Source organism: Myxine glutinosa, chromosome 1 (genome assembly GCF_964187855.1).
Source record: "Myxine glutinosa chromosome 1, kmMyxGlut1.1, whole genome shotgun sequence".
Classification (NCBI taxonomy): Eukaryota; Metazoa; Chordata; class Myxini; order Myxiniformes; family Myxinidae; genus Myxine; species Myxine glutinosa.
In genome coordinates, this window is record NC_136261.1 from 183590049 (window position 1) to 183612805 (window position 22757).

General features: G+C 42.9%; 1 protein-coding gene across 1 annotated transcript in view; it reads right to left on the bottom strand.

The window, feature by feature from the left end:
* Window positions 1-22757, bottom strand: part of LOC137432858 (neuronal PAS domain-containing protein 3-like) — a 330034-nt gene that overhangs the window by 112305 nt on the left and 194972 nt on the right. The window contains exon 7 of the mRNA XM_068125156.2: window positions 6144-6352. Coding sequence (XP_067981257.2) covers window positions 6144-6352 — 209 coding nt within the window. The remainder of the gene's footprint in view (window positions 1-6143; window positions 6353-22757) is intronic.

Here is a 22757-nt window from a genome sequence, read left to right on the forward strand (position 1 = left end):
GCGTGAATACTTTTGCAGACCGCTGGATGAAACCAGTCATATTTCAACGTTGATTTTTGTTTGGGTGTCATTGCGTCATCAGCAAGTTTCTGGTGCATACTCTGCCATGCATTTGAAAACCCTATATTCTTCTTTGCAGATGAATGTAAACTATGCCATATAGTACCCCCATTCCATCAACAGGCAGGAAAGTTGTGTCAACCAATAAGGCAAGTTGTTTCACAATCTCCTCTCCCGATCTGGATGTTACCTACGCGCAACAGAAAAGGTGGACTTTGAAGGAATCACTTTATGGATCATTTACTCATGGGGTGGAAATCATTGCTTGAAAATAGCTTCCTTGGTATGTACGACTTTGCCAATCAAGGGACCAATATGATCTGGTACAGGGTCTTTGGGTCTTCGGGGTCTTTGGGTCTTCTGGGTGTTTTGGGTCTTCAGGGTCTTTAGGGTCTTTTGGATCCTCAGGGGCTTTAAGAGTATTTGGGTCTTTGGGGTGTGACGACTTTGCCAATCAAGGGACCAATATGATCTGCATAATGAAAACAGATGTTGTATAAATTAACTTTTTTATTTGGATTTGGGGATGGAGGTGGGAGAGAGGGTGGCCAAGATTGCCTTTATATAGCGAGGACTTTGGTATCCATCCCAGGTTGTTCAGAGGCATTTAAGAGTCGATCACAAAGTGGGGGCTGCAATTACAGACCAGTCCAGTAATGGTGGGCAAATGATCTCCTCCCTGAATTTCATGAATTCTGAACTCCTCCCTGGACACCATCTCCATTTTAACATTCCAATAGCAATAGCAAACATCTACATTTTTTCTCTCCCACCTCTGGAACAAACTCCCTCACTCTCTTAAATCCCACTCCTCCCTCCAGGTCTTTAAAACAGCTGTTCACCACCATCTCTTATCTTCCCCCATCCAAAACCTTGATCTTTTCTAACCCCGCTAATTCACCCCAGATCCACTTTTTTGAAATACCGACTTCGTTCCTGGAAGTCCTGGCAGTGTCCATGTGTTTTATACCTCTCCCACCCCTCCCCCCACCTCCCCATGCCTCCTCCCCCCAAGCCCTCTCCCTCCCACAGATCTCCCGATGTCCCTGCTCTCAAATGTTGTACTTGTGTGTTGTACTCTGTCTCCCCATCTTGTCTCCCGCTCCCTTTATCTTATGTTTTATGTGTCAGTTTGTCTTTTTGTGATTAATGTTAGCTCTTACACGAGCCTCGATCTTGTATAAAAAAAAAAAAAAAAAAAAAAAAAAAAAAATTGAGTCGATGCTGGCCTGACAAAATAAACACGTCTTTCAACCCTCACAAACCTCACCGTCTCACTCGGTTGCTCTGGAAGGATTGTCAAATTAATTCACGTATTTACTTCCATGTTCAATAAAGAACTAGTCTTAATAGTATCGATTTGCATCGGCAGACAGGTAGGACAATGGATGGAATCAACTGAAAGTTGATTGAGGTATACTAACAACTCTGAAAAGCAAGGAGAAGCTGATGTTTTTGGTGTTAGCCTTTTTTTTTTGCTCTTTTTTTGCAGAAAGTGTTACTTTTACTTCAAAAAAGGGTGAACACTAAAAATGGGAGCTTTTCCTTGCTTTCCATAGTGTTTTGTATACTTGATCAATGGTCCGTTAATTCCATGCATGTATTTATATATTTTAATGGTCATCTGCTGGAAGAAGATCAAAATGTCGAACGGCTATTCCTCACGACCAGCCACGAACTCTCCTACATTCCCTCCAACGACAGCTACAGATTGGGCAGCCTCTGTCATAACCTTGAAATGTAAGAAATACTCACAGCCGACAAGGCCTTTATCCATTGCACAATGTTGTACTGCTCTCCCCTAAGGGAAGGGACCTCACATTACATCTTTCACTCCTGAAGTCTATAGAATCTAAACCATTATTGGCATCTTCCTTATCAAGGAAGAAGCGGAAAACCTGTTGCTTTCACAATGCAGACAGACTAGTGGCCTCTTGTATTTATTGCCATTCCTCTGGTGTTACACCCTCTGCTTTCTCAGCACTGCGGCTCTTCATAGCCCTTCTCAGATGTTCAAGGGAGCATCTCCGTGGCTGTTCGATCCCACTCTATCCTCCAGTGCTTTAACTTGGCAGTAGACCACCATCTTAAATGACCTCCATCCCTACCAGTGAACATTTCAACAGCCATTAATGCCTACAAGTCTTCCCTATTGCTGGTTATTGTATTACCTCTTATTATCCCTCTTATTTTCTCTTTCTCTTTCTCTGTCTGTCTCTCTCTCTCTTTCTCTGTTCATTAATTCCCTTGATTGTCTGGATCAATGTGTCCACCTGTTGCTCCATTTGTCTACTGTTACTACTTGCTTTTCCCCCTCTGTCACTTGGCTTTTCCTTGAGCCTAGATTTGGTATACCAATCATAAACTATCCATGGAAAATTGCCATTTTTGTGTTGATAAGCCTCTTTCTCCATTATTATTACCAGAACCTTTCCTCTATCTGCTGGAGCAAATATTTAAGTCTGTATTTTTATCGTTGATAGTATATCATGCAAACATTGAAGTGCTAAAACACTAACTTTTGGTCTCTACATATCCAAGATGCTGCAATTGTCTGAAACAGTTTATAATGTTCGTGATATCCTCAGCATGTAGATTAATAAGAGCCAACTCACACGAGCCAGCCACAATGAAAACAACAGGTCAGCAATGAAATATAGGCTTTTCCTCAATACAAACATTTGCATTGCAGAAAGATTCTTACCAGCAAAAATATTGATGGTTTGGATGGAGTAATTAGGTCGTGTGTGTGTGTGTGTGTGTGTGTGTGTGTGTGTGTGTGTGTGTGTGCGTGCGTGTGTGCGTGCGTGTGTGTGTGTGCATGTGCGTGTTCAGCCACTCCTTTCCTTTGTACTCATTTTTTTAAATCCCCGCCACCATTATGATTTCAATCCTGTCTGTCTGCTCGTCAGTGAGCAGGATATCTATGATAACGAAATTTAGCGGACAGGTTGGGTGTGTGACAACGATGAATTCATTCGATTTTGGCGATGATCTGAATACAGATCCATATACAAGAATTATTTTTAACTCTTAATTGATTCTTCACTATTGAGTGATAGGGCTGAAAACAATATATAGCATGATATTTCAAAAAGTTGTGGACGGGTTGTGCCAAAACTAGGTGGATGAGTTGGGTAGGTGACAAGAACAAGCCGATCTATATCGATCCAGTCTATAAGTGGGATACAAAACGTTAACTGTTCAGCCTGGAAGAGGTATGCGCTTTACCGAGTGCTGTTCTAGTTTGCATATGTTGTTAAAATACTTGTCGTATGTCATTTGATGTGTATACTGTTCTTCCATATTGTGTTGGGAATGAATTTCAGCATAGATGGACAGAATTGTCTTTCATTACCTCTATAATTCGTAGTGTATAATAATAAAAGAGAACGTGTGTATGTGTTTGTCAGTGTATCAGTCATTGTATGTGTGTGTGTCTCGTCCATAACTCCAAGTCCATGAAACTTAGTGGCCCAAAACTTTGCATGCATACTAAGAGAACTCCACTGGAGTGCATGAATGAAAAATTGGGTATTTGGGAGAATTCTATCACCCGTTTTGAAGAAAATTAATGGATTACCTTCATGAAAGGCTTATCCTTGGTCAGCCCAACTTCACATTGCAGTGGTCTTAGCCCCCATGTGGATTCGGCCGACTCAAAAAGCCTTGCCTTGGAAACACAATATACTCTAATGGACTAATTAAAGTATATAATTTAAATATGATTTCGAATTTGCGGATTGGATCTCGTGGAGTAAATAAGTGTCAAAATCTGGAATGAAATCTGAAAATGTAAAGAAATTACCGATTCTTATAATTAAGTGTAAAAGTGTATTTATTTAAGGAAGGCTATGCTACCACCTTCTCCATATTCAGCAAAGCAATGGGTGGGATTTTCAAGCATGTTTATGACCCAACTCCTCTGAGCTCCCAAGGTTAATTGTGACAAAACTTTGTAGGTTCACATTAAACAATCATTTTGTCACAATTCATATTGCAAGCCACCAACTGCTGCCATGTTTCAATTCAATTCAGTAGATCATTAAAAGCCCAATTTTTTTGGGGGGGATATCAGGCCAGATACCTATATGTTTGGTAAGATGGTGAGCTCCTATCATCAAGTATGGTATCAGATGTGAAAAATAACTGTTACAACGATGGGTAAGATAGGCGAATAAGGAGTCATGTGACCTCATGAAAACTAAAAACAGTACAAATATAAACTATACGGCTACCACCTTAGCTAACTTATCGAAATATCCACCCTGCAAATTTTTAAAAACAAGCAAATTTGATCTGTATACCTATATAGTTGTTCAGAAGGTGTGTTCCGATTGACAACAAAACAGATTTCAAATATCTTTTTCACATGGTCAACTATATTTAAACTTCTCTAGAGTTGAAACATCAAACAATTTACATGTTCTGGCCCATGATGGAAAAACATTCAATATTGTCAACCCAAAAGCATTACAATAATATGTTCAATTTTGCTGATATTTGTGTTCAATATTTTGCAGTTTGATAAATAAAATGTTTGTCTCTACATATTTGCTTAATTGCTGTTGTCCAACTGATATACGTTAGATCCCAGGCAACACTGGATACCTTTGTGGGAGGAGAGAGGGAGGGGTGGGGCAGAAGGAGGCAGAGGAAGGGGTCGGAGGAGGGACTCGGCATTGCAGGACAATGCCTGGTTATCTTTGTGGTATGAGGGAGAGGTAGGGTGGAGGTGGGAGGAGGGAGGGAGGAGATTGGTAGAGGGCAATGCCGGGTACCTTTGCTTTCACTCCCCCACCCCCTTCCCTTGTTCTCTCCCCTTCCTTTGTCTCCCCCACTCTCCACCTCCGCCATCACCCTTCGCTCTCCTGCCTTCGCTTCCCACTTCCTAGCTCCCACCTTTCCACGCACCCTTCTGACTCTCCTCCTTCCTCGCTCCCTCCCTTCCTCTCTCTCCTCTCCTTCCGCTCTCTATCCTCCTTCCTCTTTCTACCCTCCTTCCTCTCTCTACCCTCCTTCCTCTGTCTACCCTCCTTCCTCTCTCTCTCTCCCCTCCCTCCTCTCTCTCCCCTCCCTCCTCTCTCTCCCCACCCTCATCTCTCTCCCCTCCTTCCTCTCTATCCCCTCCTTCCTCTCTCTCCCCTCCTTCCTCTCTCTCCCCTCCCTCCTCTCTCTCTCTCTCTCTCTCTCCCTCCTCTCTCTCTCTCTCCCCCTCCTCTCTCTCCCCTCCCTCCTCTCTCTCTCCTCTCCCTCCTCTCTTCTCCTCTCCCTCCTCTCTCTCTCCTCTCCCTCCTCTCTCTCTCCCCTCCCACCTCTCTCTCTCCCCTCCCTCCTCTCTCTCCCTTCCCTCCTCTCTCTCCCTTCCCTCCTCTCTCTCCCCTCCCTCCTCTCTCTCCCCACTCTCATCTCTCTCCCCTCCTTCCTCTCTCTCCCCTCTTCCTCTCTCTCCCCTCCTTTCTCTCTCTCCACTCCCTCCTCTCTCTCCCCTCCCTCCTCTCTCTCTCTCCCCTCCCTCCTTTCTCTCTCCCCTCCCTCCTCTCTCTCCCCTCCCTCCTCTCTCTCTCCCCTCCCTCCTCTCTCTCTCCTCCCCCTCCTCTCTCTCTCCCCTCCCACCTCTCTCTCTTCCCTCCCTCCTCTCTATCTCCTCTCCCTCCTCTCTCTCTCCCCTCCCTCCTCCCTCCTCTCTACCCTCCTCTCTCTTTCCCCTCCCTCCTCCTCTCTCTCTCCCTCCCTCCTATTTTTCCCTCCTCTCCCCCTCTCCCCCTCCTCACTCCCCCACCCATCCCTGCTGCCCTCTCTCTTCCCCCTACTTCCTCTCCCCCCCTCCACTCTTTCCCACCCGGCCCTCTCCCACCACTCTCTCTCTCTTCCCTTTCTCTCTCTCCTGTCAACAAAACGAAGGGTGGTATTTGCTCGTATTAAATAATCAAACATGCCAAACAAGATTCTGTAAGATTACGCAACATATACACCGAAACACACATGTCCAAAGAGCAAAAATTTGGAACACACACATTGGACATAAAAATTTTGGACAAACCAAAAACACACTCACACCTACGGAAGACAACATTACTGACCTGCTTTCACAGTAAATTATCTTGAGGTCAAGGTTGAGACGAGTCACAAACATCTGTGAGTCAACTCGTATTTCTGATACAGTTGGAGGTGGCAGGGCATGTGCCAGAGCTACGAGACCCAGCACAGGCTGGGGAGCCGGAGTTGAACTGCATGTTGGGCCACTAGATGTCTCACTCTTTGTGTGGAGACGGCCAGTAACGTGGATGACCTGCAAAATGGGAACATATACACAATTGGAACTGGCTCGTCTTTAATGTTCCCATCTGAATCCCTGGCTCGTGATGCGGGCACTAGGTTCAAATTATATGTACACTTTGTGTTTGTCCGTTGTTTACTTAAGTCCTAGTAATTCAAGTAAAAGTGAATTGATGTCTATTCGGACTATTCCTGTCTTTGTCCTGCATAGAATTTGCACATAATCTCCTCAATAATCCTTCAAGGTAGTACATATACTGTGTAATGTGCTTTTCAGCAATTTTAAACACCTGCATATATATGCTTGGTTGTTACATCCATATGCCCTCACCCCAAACCCATAACCCTCTTTACCTCCATACCACTCGACCAAAAACCTCTCACCCACCCCCAAAATAATTACTTAACACTTTGTAACACACCTCCTACCCCCACCATAAGAAAGGAGGAAATGGGAAAAATTAAAGTTAATTGATAATAAACGGTGTTATTATTAACATCAAATCGGCATTCTTTTTCACATAATCAAAGACAGGTTAACGTCGTTGTGTTAGGGATGATGTCATTCAGGCACAGTTTAAAGAGTGTTCTTCCACCAGGGAATGGCGTGCTGATTGATACGTATCACAGCTCGCCTTCGTTCCTGGCGCACAGCGGTAAGTGGGGCATTTTTCAGCATAGAGTAGGGATCATGCCATTATATTCATGGAGAGAAGGCATTAGACACATGAGGAGACTATTTTGTCCTTCACTCCTGTACCACATCCTCACTTATACACTCACTCTGACTGTGGATACAGCTAACCCCAAGCAGAGAATTTGGCCATAGTAACAGAACACAATGGCATCCTCTTTAAGAAAATAAATAAATATTGCACCATAATACCCAAGACTTTCAGATATAATTGGAAAAATAGTCTGCAGTACACAGATCTGTGTAAACTACAAATCTTTGTGCACAATTCACGTCATCATCAAGCCAAAGGACAAGTAGAACCAAATTCAAAATATACGGCCTCCATGGCAAATAAATAAATAACATATCTTCCAGTGCGCAACATTGCCGGGGCACCTTAGGTGCCAGGCGATGTTGCTGTGCAGGACATGGAGACGGAAAGGGGAGGTGGCAGTGCACATTAATTGATCGAATAAATTGATTCATTATTTTCTAATAACAAACCTAAACCACTACTGTTTCATCTGAATCAGTATATTTTTGAAAATTAAGTAATTAATCGAAAAATTAAATAATTAATCGATGAATTGATTAATCAATAAATGAAAAATATCCTTTATAGCCCCTTTATCTTTGACCTTTGACCTCAAAATCAATAGGCTTCTTCCATATGAACAATTCTACCATCTGGTGAAGCTTCGTGAAGATTGGTTTAAAATTGTGACGTGTAGGCAATTGCCAAACAGACAGACAAACAAACAGACAGACAGAATAACAGACTCAACCGACCAATATACTTGAAAAATCTTCGATTTTGTAAGTAACAAGAAAGAAACCAGAGTGAAAACTAAGTACTCCCTTTCGGTGTGCGTCATTGCCGGGCCCCCTTCGGTGCCCAGCGATGACGTCATGCAGTGCCTGGAGGTGGAAGAGGAAAGAATAGGTGTACAACAAACAAACAGACAGACAGACAAACAGACAGAATGAAAAATCGGTCAGACCGAGGACTTGCAGGAATGTACTTTTTTATCGGCCATTTTGGACAAATATGGCGGCCGAACCACGTGACCGATGACATCATCATTATTTGTTTTCTAAACTAATTTATTCCTTGATGATGCTCAATAAATTTCATCTTGATCGGATGAGATTTTGTACTTGTCGAATTATGACGTCATAATGGAGGCACCTATGACATCATCATTAACATATTTTATTCCCCATGGAGAGTTCTTTACAATGAGCCATGTCTCAATTTTTTTTATTCAGCACTTTCGGAGGTATAGAGGTGCAAAGATTTCCGTTTTTCCAAGATGGCGGCCGAACCACGTGACGGATGACGTCATCATTATATATTTTTTCTCCACCAGTTTATGCCGACATGGCGCTCAAAAAATTGCATCTTGATCGGATGAAGTTTTGTACTTGTCGAATTTGACGTCATAATGGAGGCAACAATGACATCATCATTAACATATTTTATTCCCCATGGAGAGTTCTTTACAATGAGTCATGTCTCAATTTTTTCTACTCAGCACTTTCGGAGATATAGAGGTGCAAATTTTTTCGGTTTTTTCAAGATGGCGGCCAAACCACGTGACCGATGACGTCCTCATTATTATTTTTTCTCCACCAGTTTATGCCGTCATGTCGCTCAAGAAATTGCATCTTGATTGCATGAAGTTTTGCACTTGTCGAATTATCAAATTATGACGTTATAATGGAGGCCTTTAGCTGAGAGTTAAAAATTGGGCACAGTCTATTCCAGGGCAAGACAAATATGTCTGTAAAGTTTGGCGATTCTACGTGCAACGGTGTAGACGTAGTGCTGCTCACAGACAGGCAGAAAGACAGACAAACAGATGAAAAATCGGTCAGAGACCGAGGACTTGCCGGAATATACTTTTATTTAATCGGCCATTTTGGACAAATATGGCGGCCGAACCGCGTGACCGATGACGTCATCATTATTTGTTTTCTAAACTAATTTATTCCTAAATCATGCTCAAGAAATTTCATCTTGATCGGATGAAGTTTTGTACATGTCGAATTATGATGTCATAATGGACGCACCTATGACATCATCATTAATATATTTTATTCCCCATGGAGAGTTCTTTACAATGAGCCATGTCTCAATTTTTTCTATTCAGCACTTTTGGAGATATAGAGGTGCCAAATTTTTCGGTTTTTCCAAGATGGCGGCCGAACCACGTGACCGATGACGTCATCAATTGGGCACAGTCTATTCCAGGGAAAGACAAATATGTGTGCAAAGTTTGGCGATTCTACGTGCAACGGTGTAGACGTAGTGCTGCGCACAAACAGACAAACAGACAGACAAACCAACCGATCAACATACTTGCCGGAATCTTTTCCAGCAAGTAATAATGCACAAGACCAACCAATATACTTGAAAAATCTTCGATTTTTGCAAGTAACATGAAAACAAACAGGGTGAAAACCGAGTACACCCTTTCGGCGTGCGTCATCACCAGGCTCCGAAGGCCTTCAGCACCTGGCGATGATGTCATGCAGCAGCTGCAGATGGAATCGGAAGGGGTGTTGTATAACAGGATTTTAACTGGTAACAAATCGGTTAAAGTGTAGTGTTTCACATGCAAGGACATTGACAAATTTTATATTCCTGAAACTGGAAGAAATTTCAAACAAAGGTTAGATGAACACTACAGAGCAACTTGGTTTGTCAAGATGATACGGTTGGCTGCATTGCTTGCTTTTGCCTGCAGTTGGGTCACAAATTTGACCTGGATGGGAGCCGCGTCCTGAACACAACACCAAACAAACATCGTAGATTGGTCCTTGAGATATGGCATATACCAATGGTCCGGTGGGTGTTCAAACAGGAGATCTTGAATGTACCCAATTCAGTTCACCCTTCTAATGCAGCCGGCCAGAACTGGATGCTGTAAACTATATCCTGGCAAAAAAATAGGAAACACCAATGCTCAATGCCCAACAACACCACACCCACACTTGCACAACTTGCATTGTTTTACTCATAAATTACGCAACCACCAGGTGACCACACTGCACCCAAATCCACTGACAGCCAAATCATGTCCCAGGAGCACGACAACAAAAAAGTGTGCACACAACCACTTGATCGCATGCATATAACACCAAGTCCCACCAAATGAAAAACGGAAACAGAGTAGACTGTCGATTATGTAAATGAGCATTTTGCTAAAGGTTGATAAACAAACACTCCTAAATTTACTCCTTGCACCAGCACATGACCAGAAAAGGATGTGCAGGGATAAAAGTGAGTACTTGCTGGCAACTGAGTTATTTCATCCTGAAGAAATTTTTTGGGTAGCGGATTAAATGTTGCCTCAAATTTCTATGTCTGCTCCTGCCAGTTTGAATCAAAATTAGCAGAGCAGATTGGATTTTTGTAAGATTTTCTGCTTGATTTGCTTTGTTTTCTTCAAAAACATAATTACTACTAGTGAAGTACCCGTGCCATGCAAGGGTGGGAGGCCAAATGCAAACAGACAATGCGTAAATGGTGAATTCTAAACCATGAAACAATAAATTCCACATTCCTGTGACACCTTCAGTCGAACGTTATGAACGGATTCGGACAGTTTGTGAAGGACTTGGGCAAAAAACTTGCTGCAGTTGAATGCTTTTATTCTCAGGCAATGGCGAAACTGCAAATGGCGAATCTGCGAATGTGACGGGTGGAAACCCTCACATCATTTCCTTTAAACTCGAGCTTTAAACAAGCAGAGCAGATTGGATGTGAGGAGAACTTGAGGAGTACCTTTAAACTCTATATTTTCATTCAAAACTGCATAATTCCAATCACAAATTAATACTATAGCATTAATATAACAAAATACAATGTAACAAACACTTGTGAGATAAACGAAGGTAAACACCATTCAGACATGATAACCAATGCAGACAAATCTGCCGACAAGAAAGAGAGGATACGTAACACATTGTGTCACTGATTTTCATATAAAAAAACCCATAATGTCAAAGTGGAATTATTTTTTGATGAGATGTTTACAAAATATTTAAAAACAAGCGTTACGTCTAGGTCCCCCGTCGGTGAAGTGATGTGAGTTGACAAAGTGGAAGACGCAAGGCGGCCATCTTGGATTTTGACGTGGCGACCCAATTTTCAATAGCGTTCTCCCTTATGCGTAGATACACCCACACACCAGATTAGAAGTTAGTAGTTCGTTTATTTTTCAAGATATTTCGCTCACAAGGTTCAGACATACATATGGTGGCGGCCATCTTGGATTTTAACGTGGCGACCCAATTTTCAATAGCGTTCTTCCTTATGCGTAGATACACCCACACACCAGATTAGAAGTTAGTAGTTAGTTTATTTTTCAAGATATTTCGCTCACAAGGTTCAGACATATATATGGTGGTGGCCATCTTGGATTTTGACGTGGCGACCCAATTTTCAATAGGGTTCTTCCTTATGCATAGATACACCCACACACCAGATTAGAAGTTGGTACTTTGCTTATTTTTCAAGATATTCCACTCACAAGGTTCAGACATACATGGCGGCGGCCATCTTGGATTTTGACGTAGCGAACCAATTTTCAATAGCGTTCTTCCTTTTGCGTAGATACACCCACACACCCGATTAGAAGTTAGTAGTTCGTTTATTTTTCAACATATTTCGCTCACAAGGTTCAGACATATATATGGTGGCGGCCGTCTTGGATTTTGACGTGGGTTGCACCCACACACCAAATTATAATTCGGTCCTTCGCTTACGCACGCACGCATGCACGTATGCACGCACACATGCACGCATGTCCACATGCACGGACGGACGCACGCACGCATGGACAGATGGACGCACACACGGACGGAGGGGAAACCATAGTCCCCCTTTCGCTCAGCGGTGCGACGGGGGACAATTTAGAGCTGAAATGTCTTGAGTCAATAAGTATTCAATCCCTTTTGGTATGACACTCCAAATTGAGATCAAGTGCATCCAATTTCATTTGATCATCATTGAGAGGTCTCCACAACTTGATAGGACTCCACCTGTGGCCAATTCAATTGATTGGACATGATTTGGAAAGAATCACACCTTTCAATATAAGGTCACACAGTTGACAGTGCTGGTCAGAGCAGAAACTCTACCATGAAGTCCATCAACCTGTGCGTAGAACTCCAAGATAGAATTCTGAGGAGGTATAGATCTGGAGAAGGGTATAAAACAATTTCTAGAGTGTTGAAAGTTGCCAAGGGCTGAGTGAGCTCCATCATTAGGAAAAGGAAAGGATATTTTTTTTAAAGGAAAGAATACCCAGACTCTTCCTTGAACTGGCCATCCCATCAAACTGAGCAACCGGGAAAGAAGGACCTTAGTCAGAGAAATGACTAAAAACCCAATGACTACTCTGACAGCATCATGCTATGGGGATGATTTTCAGTGGCAGGGACTGGGAGACTTGTATTGGATAGAAGAAACATATATAATGGAGCCAAATGCAGGCAAATTAGTGAGGAGAACCTATTTCAGAATGCAAAAGACCTTAGACTGTGGAAAAGATTTACATTTAACAGGACAATGACCACAAGCATGCAACCAAAGCAACACTGAAATGGCTTTAGAACAAGAACTTGAAAGTTCTTGAGTGACCCAGCCAAAGCCCAGACTTGAATCCCATTGCAAATCTGTGGAAAGACTTGAAGGTTGCTGTTCACTGAAGCTCCCCACCCAACTTGACAGACCTTGAGCAAATCTGCAAGGAAGAATCTCTGAAGAAACTCCCGAATCCAGATGTGCAAAGCTGATACAGACATACCAAAGAAGACTCGAAGATGTAATCACTGCCAAAGACACTTCTATGAGGTATTGACTCAGGGGGTTGAATACACATGTAAATCAGATTTTTCTGTTTCATTTTTAGTTTTTTTGTAAACATTAAAAAAAAAAATCCATTTTGACATTATGGGTTGTCATGCGTAAATCAGTAACAAAAAAAAAAATCCCAATTTACTCCATTTTAAATTGAGGCTGTAACACAACAAAATGTGAAAAAGTCATTGGGTGTGAATACTTTCTGATGGCACTGCATACTTCCCTTCCAAGGAACTTCAACACAGAAAGAGACCATTTGGCCTATAAAGCCTGTACAATGGTTGCCAACCTATGACAGTCATTTTGTATACAGTCAAGGGTCGTGGAAGAGTTAGAACAATGAACTTATCAAGCAACAACAGGACAAAATGAACAGTAGAGGCTGAGGGGATGGGGGGACACCCACTGCAGAGTTGAAGGACAAAATAGAGGGAGACTTGGACAAACAATTGGGTAGGTAGGAATGGGGTGGACAGGATGGATACAGAAGGAAACCTCTCCCCATCCTCTCTTTCCCCCTCCTCTCTCTCTCTCTCTCCTCTCCCTTCCTCCTCCTCTCTCTCTCTCTCTGTGTTCCCCTCCCCACTCTGTTCTCTGTCTGTCTCAACCTCCCCTCTCTATCCCGCTTTTCCTCTTTCCCCCACTCACCTCTCTCACTATATGTCCTTTTGAGCAGATGCTAGAACTCTTCAAGAATACATCATCTTGCCCACTGATAATTAAATTTTAATTTATTGTGAACCTCTTTGAAGTTTATTACTACCTCCGCCACCAAAGGTGGATGGAGGTTATGTTTTCAACCCTGTCTGTCTGTCTGTTTGTTTGTTTGTCCGTTTGCGTGCAAAATATCTCAAAAAGTTATGAACAGATTCGGACAAAATTTGACAGAAATGGAGCGTATGTGAGGACGAAATGATTGTATTTTTGTAAAGATCCGGATTCGGATCCGGCTACTAGAATTTTTAAGTGGTTCTTCACCATTAGGAGATAGGGCCAAAAACGATACATAGCAGGATATCTCAAAACGTTGTGGACGGATTTGGACGAAACTTGTTGGACCGATTGGGTGTCTGACAAGGACGATTCGATTCTTTTTTGGTGAAGATCTGATTATGGATTCGGATATGAGAATTATTTAATTATTAAGTGATTCTTCACTATTTGGAGATAGGGCCAAAAACGATACATAGTAGGATATCTCAAAAAGTTATGGATGGATTTGGACAAAACTTGTTGGACAGGTTTCTGTGTGTGACAAGGAAGAATCGATTAAATTTTGGTGAAGTTCCAGCTATTAGATGTATAGTATGTATGTAGTATGTATAGTATGTATGTATGTATGTATGTATGTAGGTGGATCCGGCTAGTAGAATTTTTAAAGTAATTCTTCACCATTGAGTGATATGGCCAACCAGGTGGAGGTATGCTCTCTAATGAGTGCCGTTCTAGTTAAGCGTTAATTTTAGGTCACAATGCTAAATGTATGTTTTCCTTTTATTAAATAATTCCCTTGCACTGCAAACTTTGTTCAAAGGCTTTTAGTATAGGCTACTGTTATTAGTCCCCTACGGGTGTACACCGGAGGGGACTATAGGTTTGCACGCCATCCCTCCGTCTGTCTGTCCGTCAGTCCGTCAGTCCGTCAGTCCGTCAGTCTGTCAGTCTGTCAGTCTGTCAGTCTGTCAGTCCGTCACGCAAAGAACAGTTTTCCGGACGTTTGTTCTAAACGCTTAATGCTAATGATTTCAAACTTGGTACATGGTTTCCTCATGATAAGGTACAGATCAAGTTCGAACTTCATGACGTTTCGATCATTTTTGACAAAGTTATGGCACTTTGAACTTTGGGAATTCTGATAATTCTGATGATCCTTAACTCAGTGCCATTTTAAGTTTTAATTTCCTTTAAAATTTAATTAAAGTTTTAATTTCCTTTAAAATTTTAATTTCCTCCTTTAAAACTTTTTAAACTTAAAACTTTAAAACTTTTAAAATTTCCTTTAAAACTTTAAAGTTTTAATTTCCTTTAAAATTTTAATTTCCTCCTGTCCACCCTCAGGAGAGCCAGGAAACAATATCTCACCGTTCTTAAGACTGAACTCTCTTATCTGTCTCCCTCTTCCAAATTCTGGTGGCGTCTGGTCAAATCTGTTTCTGGTGTTTGTTCCCCCTCCATCCCATCCCTCACCTCAAACGGCTACACGGCTGACTCCGCACGTGAAAAAGCTGAATGCCTCAACTCTGTGTTTGCCTCTAAATCTTGTGTCCCAAACCCATCCCTCTCTGTACCCACTGTACCCAGTCGTACCCAGCTGCTCCTGGACTCTGTGTCCTTTCCTCCTGACAAGGTGGAAAGGTTTCTGTCAACCCTCGACTCTGATTCTGCAACTGGTCCTGACGGCATCAGCCCACGGGTCCTAAAATCATGTTCTTCCGCTCTTTCACTCCCTCTTTCTGTTCTCTTCACCCTCTCTTTTGCTCAAGGTAATCTGCCATCTGCACGGAAATCAGCCAACATCACCGCTTTGCACAAAAAAGGAGCAAAAACAGATCCTAGCAACGACAGACCAATCAGCCTTCTCCCAATTATCAGCAAAGTCATGCAATCCATCATTGCTTCAGATATGAAATCTTTCCTCTTCTCCAATGGCTTGATCTCTGACCATCAATTTGGTTACAGACCTGGTCACTCTACTCTGGACATGCTGCTTCTGCTTTCTCAAAAATGGATGGAGGTCCTCAACGCCAAACAGGAAATTAGAGCTGTCTCCCTTGACATTTCACGTGCCTTCGATACGGTCTGGCACCCCGCTCTGCTCACCAAACTCTCCTCCTTTGGTATCCATGGAAATCTCCACGCATGGCTGGCAGACTTCCTCTCTGCCTCTCTAGTCGTAGTCAACGTGTGGCCCTGAATGAGTTTCTCTCATCTCCTCTTCCTGTTCAGGCTGGAGTTCCCCAAGGCAGTGTTCGGGGCCCTGTGCTTTTTCTGGTCTTCAACAATGATCTCTCTGACTCTCTTGAAAATCCTCTCTATCTCTTTGCTGATGACTCTACTCTCTGTCGCTCCATTCCTCATCCCTCAGATCGGCAGTCTGCAGCCTCCTCACTCTCTGCAGACCTGGACAAAATCACAGACTGGGCAAACAAACGGAACATGTCTTTCAATCCTGACAAATCTCACACTCTTACGATGTCTCTCCGAAAAGACCGACTGGACAACACTCCCATCCACTTTCTGAATAATCCTCTCCAAGAAGTTCTGTCACTCAATCTTTTGGGTCTCACTATCTGCCATGATCTTTCCTGGGAAAACCACATTTCAAATCTGGCCTCCTAAGCCAGTCACCGACTGGGCATCCTCCGTCGTGCGAAGTCCTTCCTTGGCACACCTGAGCTCCTCACCACTTACAAGGCTTTCATCCGCAGCTCTATGGAATACTGCTCTCCCCTCTGGTCTGGTGCTCCTGCCTCACACGTAGCTCGTCTTCACGCTGTTGAAACCAAAGCGTTCAGAATCATTGGAATCTCCCGCGATGAAGCTAACTCCAAGGGCCTTTCACTCACTCACCGCAGGCAGGTTGGTGGTCTTTCCGTCTTCTACCGACTCCTCTCTGGCCTTGCCCCCCCAGCTCTCTCTGGGCTCTGTCCCCTAAATATTCCTACAGGTCGCACAAGATCTGCCTGCAACCCTCTTATGGTTAAACTGCCAAAATCAAGACTTTCTGCTCACCTTCACTCCTTCATTCCTCTTTTCACCCGCCTCTGGAACAAACTCCCTCACTCTCTTCAATCCCACTCCACCCTCCAGGTCTTTAAAACAACTGTTCACCACCATCTCTTATCTTCCCCCATCCAAAACCTTGATCTTTTTTACCCCCGCTAATTTCGGTCCCCTTGTGTTTTATACCTCTTCCCCCCCCCCCCCCTTCCCACGCCTCCTCCCCCCCCCCCTTCCCACGCCTCCTCCCCCCAAGCCCTCTCCCTCCCACACTTCTCCCTGCTCTCAAATGTTGTGTTTATGGGCTTTCCCTTCTCTCCCCATCTTGTCTTCCGCTCCCTCTTTTTATATATTTTGTTTGTCTGGTTGATTTGTTTGTGAAATAAATGTTAGCTCTTTCACGAGCCTCGATTCAGTATACAAAAAAAAGAAGAAAAAAAAAAAAAAAGATTTTCTCTGCAATAATAGGACCGATTGAGATCAAATTTTCAGCGTAGGGGGGACTCCGTCTGTAGAATATTTTAATGGTAATTATGACGTCACAGGTCACGTGGTTCGGCCGCGATATTGTTTTTCATGAAAACACGAAAACCCCTTTTTCTCTGTAACGGCTGAACAGATCGAGGCCAAACTTTGCAGGCAGAATCGCATACTCATGACGAACAAAAAAGTCAGTGAGCATGACGTCATGCGTCACATGGTTTCAGAGTTATGACGTTTGTAAGCTAACCGAGCTCCTCCCTCATTTTTGATCCAACCGAGGGGAAACTTCACAGATCTGTTCAGCATGTCAGTCTACTAAAATGTCCTTTTGGAATATGCGATAGGGCACGTGGTTTGGCAAATATCGTTAATTAAACGAAATTTTTTTTTTTTTTTAATGGAAATCTGTTGAATCGCTTGTACCTCAGACCGTGAGTTGGTAATTATATAATTCACACAGTGCAATACGTGCCGGCTGCTCCACGGAGCCACCTTGCGGGCTTATCAACAAGGCGAGGCGTGACACACGTGTCTCAGCATACCTCAGATAAAGTTTGAAAACCAGCATCAACCGTGCATAAATTTGCATATTCGATCATTTTTGACAAAGTTATGGCACTTTGAACTTTGGTAGGGGACATGTTTTGCAGCGCAATACTCAGAATGTTTGTTAACAATGCCTAGCCAATCGCCGGGGAGGGGAGGGGGGTGCGTGGGGTGTGAACGCACCCCCCCTTTTGCCTGTGATTTTTTTTTTTAACATGAAATCCCTTGTCACGCTTTCCATTCTTTAGCATAAGATGGGGGCCATCCACGCTTGCACACTTTAATCACATCCATATCAGCAGAAGTATACTGTATCACTGCGTTTTGTTTTTAACCCATATGGTGACTGTGAATGATCATTTCACTGGATAATTTTAGAAAAATCCATTACACCTATGTTAATTTACCAGGGTGAAGATTACTCCTATTAGAAGATCGTTTAGCACAACAAGTGGCTGTAATCACGTGAGACCAGATTTGCATTGCACTGCACAAAACAGTCAACGCATCATTCTCAGCTTTTTCATTGTCAGATTAATGTCTACTTATTTGATCTGGTATAGTTTTCTGGTAGATTCGACTCTTAATAAGGTGTATCTAGCATTCAATTCGAGTATAATCTCGATATTTATGAAATTGTAGTTTGAATATTGTGTTTTCTACCTAGGCGCTGGAGCCTGGTGTTGGCTTAGCGGTTCGGGTGCCGGCTTGGGATCCTCGGATCCTGGGTTCGAATCCCGGTCGATCGCTGAATTAACGCCAGGGGGGTTGATTCAGCCTGTCATCCCTCGGAGGTCGGCAAATTGAGAACCAACTCACTGGCAATTCCCTGCGTGTCGCAAGAGACGACCAACAGGGTTGGCGGCAGGAAGAGCATCCGGCCATAAAACATTGCTTCAACAAGGGGACCAAGGTGCCCGAACAAGGCCAACCCCTGCTCTGTGGAGAAAAATGGCCTCTAGATGTGGTTTTCCTTTCTTCTTCTACCTTGGCGCTGGGGTAGGGAACGCGACAGCTCACTGGTTGTGACTCTCCCCAATACAAGTGAGGTACGTCATGATCACAGTAATTTAGCTGCTAGCAAATCCAAACAGTTCAAATCAGAGTAAATGTCGACCATAGAATCGGTGTAAATTGGACGTGCGGTGTTATTTATACAAGGCTAATGCGCTTTATGAATTCAGTGTTGTGAGATTTATGGTAACTTTTTGAGTGTTACCAGACACCATGCTATCTGCAATTACACCAATATCTTACAAATAATTATATATTATAATATAAATAATTATATAAATAATTATATATATATAATTAATTACAAATTACACCAATGACACCAATATCCAGACACAAGATGTTAAAGTAGACCATCTGCAATTGTCAGTGATTTTTTTTTTGTTGATTTCCAACCGTAAAAACGTAATGGGCAATCAGCACCGACAATTCAACAACAACAAAACAACAATAATTGAACAGCAGCAACAACAATTGAATTCAACAATTTCAACATGGCGGCTAAGCAGAAACTTAAGAGCTTGTAAGGGCAGAGTTTGGGGACAAACATTATTTCTCCAAAGTATCCTGGTAAAACCAGGATGCCCCAGAAACCAGGGAGCATCGCAGTGGCGATAGCGAGGCACCTGCACCTGAAGCCATCCAACAGGCAGAGGAATCCGTCCTTCCGGGGTCGAGCCAAAAGATGGAGGATCGGAGTAATTGGGATTAAAGCGTTTTGGGCTCTGAATTTAATGCGACTCCAAAACCATTTTATTATTTTTAAACTGTTATTTAATTTACAGTTATGTTCAACGTCAAGGAAAATTTACCTAAATACATGTTAATTGCAGACGATTGTGGATGTAGGCCATACCTACCATAGGTAGCAAAGAACTTTTGATGAATGCAGGTATGACCACAATTTGTATATCTGTAACAATATAAATGCAGATACGAATTTGATGGATTGTTTGTTTTTTAGGTTGATAAGACAGTTGAAAATTTGCAAAGTTCGCAAGTTATTCCAATTCCAAATAGTCTCTATAATGCAGGAAGTGATTGTTTTGAAGCCTATAATTTCAAATTTTCCAGGGGGATGGGGTACCCCATGACCCAATACCTGGACCCACTGTATTGCTGGGACTGTCCAACCTTCTGGATAACCCCCTCCCCCCCCCCCCCACACACACACACACATTCTCCCCCCTTGGGAAATCCTGGCGACTGCCTGAATCCTGCCTGATGGGAATCCTGCCTGAATCCTGAATGGGAATCCTGAATCCTGAATCCTGAATGGGAATCCTGAATCCTGAATGGGAATCCTGAATCCTGAATCCTGAATCCTGAATGGGAATCCTGAATGGGAATCCTGAATCCTGAATGGGAATCCTGAATGGGAATCCTGAATCCTGAATGGGAATCCTGAATGGGAATCCTGAATCCTGAATGGGAATCCTGAATGGGAATCCTGAATCTTGAATGAGAATCCTGAATGGGAATCCTGAATCCTGAATGGGAATCCTGAATCCTGAATGGGAATCCTGAATCCTGAATGGGAATCCTGAATGGGAATCCTGAATGTTGTTCATGGGAATCCTGAATGGGAATCCTGAATCCTGAATCCTGAATGGGAATCTTGAATCCTGAATCCTGTATAGGAATCCTGAATCCTGAATCCTGAATCCTGAATCCTGAATGGGAATCCTGCCTGAATGCTGACATGGTTTGTTCAACGCCTACTCTTTGCAAAGGAGAATGTGGGGATCTTTAACGTCCACCAACTAATGTCAGTAGATGGGACACCGAGCTTAACGCCCCTCTGTGGAATGGCAGACACATTTATGAAACTCCATGCCCGTGAAGCACAGGGATGACAGTTTGTAGCTGGGCCGAGATTCTAACCTCGGATAGAAAGCTTGCTTAGAGGCGAGTGTGCGTACATCGAGACCATCCTGTCAGCTCAGGTTGCATCGTCATACACTGTTGATAAAACTGTAAATAAACAAACGGTGTAGGTATGTTTTTTTCTTGGTACTGATAATACCATTCGAAAGAGTTCTGTTAAAACGCATGATCAATCTAAGGCGCACACTAAGTGTGTTCGTGCCAAGAGGGCTAAGGAGAATCTGCATGGCACAGCTATGGGAAAGACTGTTGCTAAAATGAACAGGGAAGGTTATGAGGTTCCCAGGAACGTATTTTGCACTGCATACTATGTTGCAAAAGAAGAACTTGCAAAATTTTGTGTTTCTGTGCTGATGTGCGTTTTTCTGGGGAGGGGTCCGTAGCTTTCACCAGATTCTCAAAGGGGTCCATGACTCAAAAAAGGTAAAGAACCCCTGATCTAAAGGATACCTATATCAATGACCATGCATGTCATGATTTTATTGGAGCTGTGGCTCATTTAGCGAGAACAAACACATCAGATCAAGTTGAAAACAGCAGGTTTTTGGCTGTGCTGTCAGATGGTAGTACAGACAGTGTCGTAATTGAGCAAGAGTCTGTATATGTTAGGTTTCTGTGCAATGGCAAACCCCAAACTAAAATGGTCAAAACTGTTGATGGCATGCCCAGGCAGCCAGCATTCTTGAGGCAATCGATGATGCTGTTGCAAATGTTGGGATTTCACAGGAGGCATGGCTTAGCAACGTTATTTGTGCAAACTTTGATGGAGCGATGTTATAATGGGAGAGAAGACTGGTGTTGCTGGTCGACTGAAGCATCGTATACCACACCTTGTCATCCTGCATTGTGTCGCACATAAGTTGGAACTGGCTGTGCTAGATGCAGTCAAACAGCTGCCATACCTGCAACAGTTTGATGACAATCTGGAGGCATTTTTAAAAATGTACTATTATCTGCCCAAGAAGAGGCGGAAACTTAAGGAAAACGGCGAGCTGGTTGAAGAAAAGCTTGCCCACTTAAGTGGGCTACAATCTACAAGGTGGTTGCCATGCCATCTCAGGAGCATGAAGGCAATTGAGAACAAGTACAAAAAGTTTTAATTAAAACAAAAGCCGCGTCGATGTTACACAATGCCTAGATGCAGCTGTGCCTATAACGTCGATGTTATAGGCACAGGACATTCCTATTGATTCGATTACTTGATGTTATTTTTGTGCAAAGTGAAAATATATCTCGGCAATTTCCCATGTGTGGCGACGAATTTTTAATATATCTCGGCATTTTCCCATCTGTTATTTCAGGCGGTGTATGACTGACCATGCCGCGATTTAAAAAATATATATCTCGGCAATTTCCCGTGTGTGGCGACACGTGAACGAAGCTATGCTCCTCTCTCCACATTATTGTGACGACGTATAAATTAAATATTTCATCGTGACGATTGTCATCAAATGGACGAATTTTTAATATATCTCGGCATTTTCCCGTCTGTTATTTCGGGCGGTGTATGACTGACCATGCCGCGATTTAAAAAAAAAATCTCAATGGACTTGAAGTTACAGGCCTTTGAGAATTCATTTCGTTCTATAAAGGGCAACTTTCATCGGATTTTCTTCCCGTTTTTTTTCAACCGAGTCTAAAACTATGTTAGCGACTGTGAAAAATGAAATGATATATCGAATTTGATTTGAAATAAAACTGTGTGAGAGAGGAAGACACCACGGGCCTACAAAACAGGTCTCAAAGCTATGCGAGTTAATAAAATGGTGGATATTTGTTTATATGAAGGCTCTCCCAGAGTGGGTGGAGCTATGGTTCCCAGAATGGGTGGAGCTTTGAGGTTTTGTCTTCTCTGCAAGAACAAGAACAAGAAGAAGAAGAAGAACAACAACAACAACAACAACAACAACAGAGGGCACTCTATGAGCAGCGTCTGCGACGCGGCTAAAAATTATGTTGCAACCGTTGTGCACCTGGACAATAGAGCAAGTGGACAATCACCAAATGTAAAGGGTGAGGATGTAGCCAAGGCAAAAGGCCTATTGCTGGAGATGCGAACAACAAGATTCCTCAGATTCGTACATTTCATGATTGAGTACAGCACTATACTATCAAAATGAAGCAAGAACTTTCAATATGAAGACGTCTTCATCAGCCATTTCAAGCAGATCCTGCAGTCAACAACCTCCCAGCTTCTGAAGCTTAAAAAAAACACCTGGA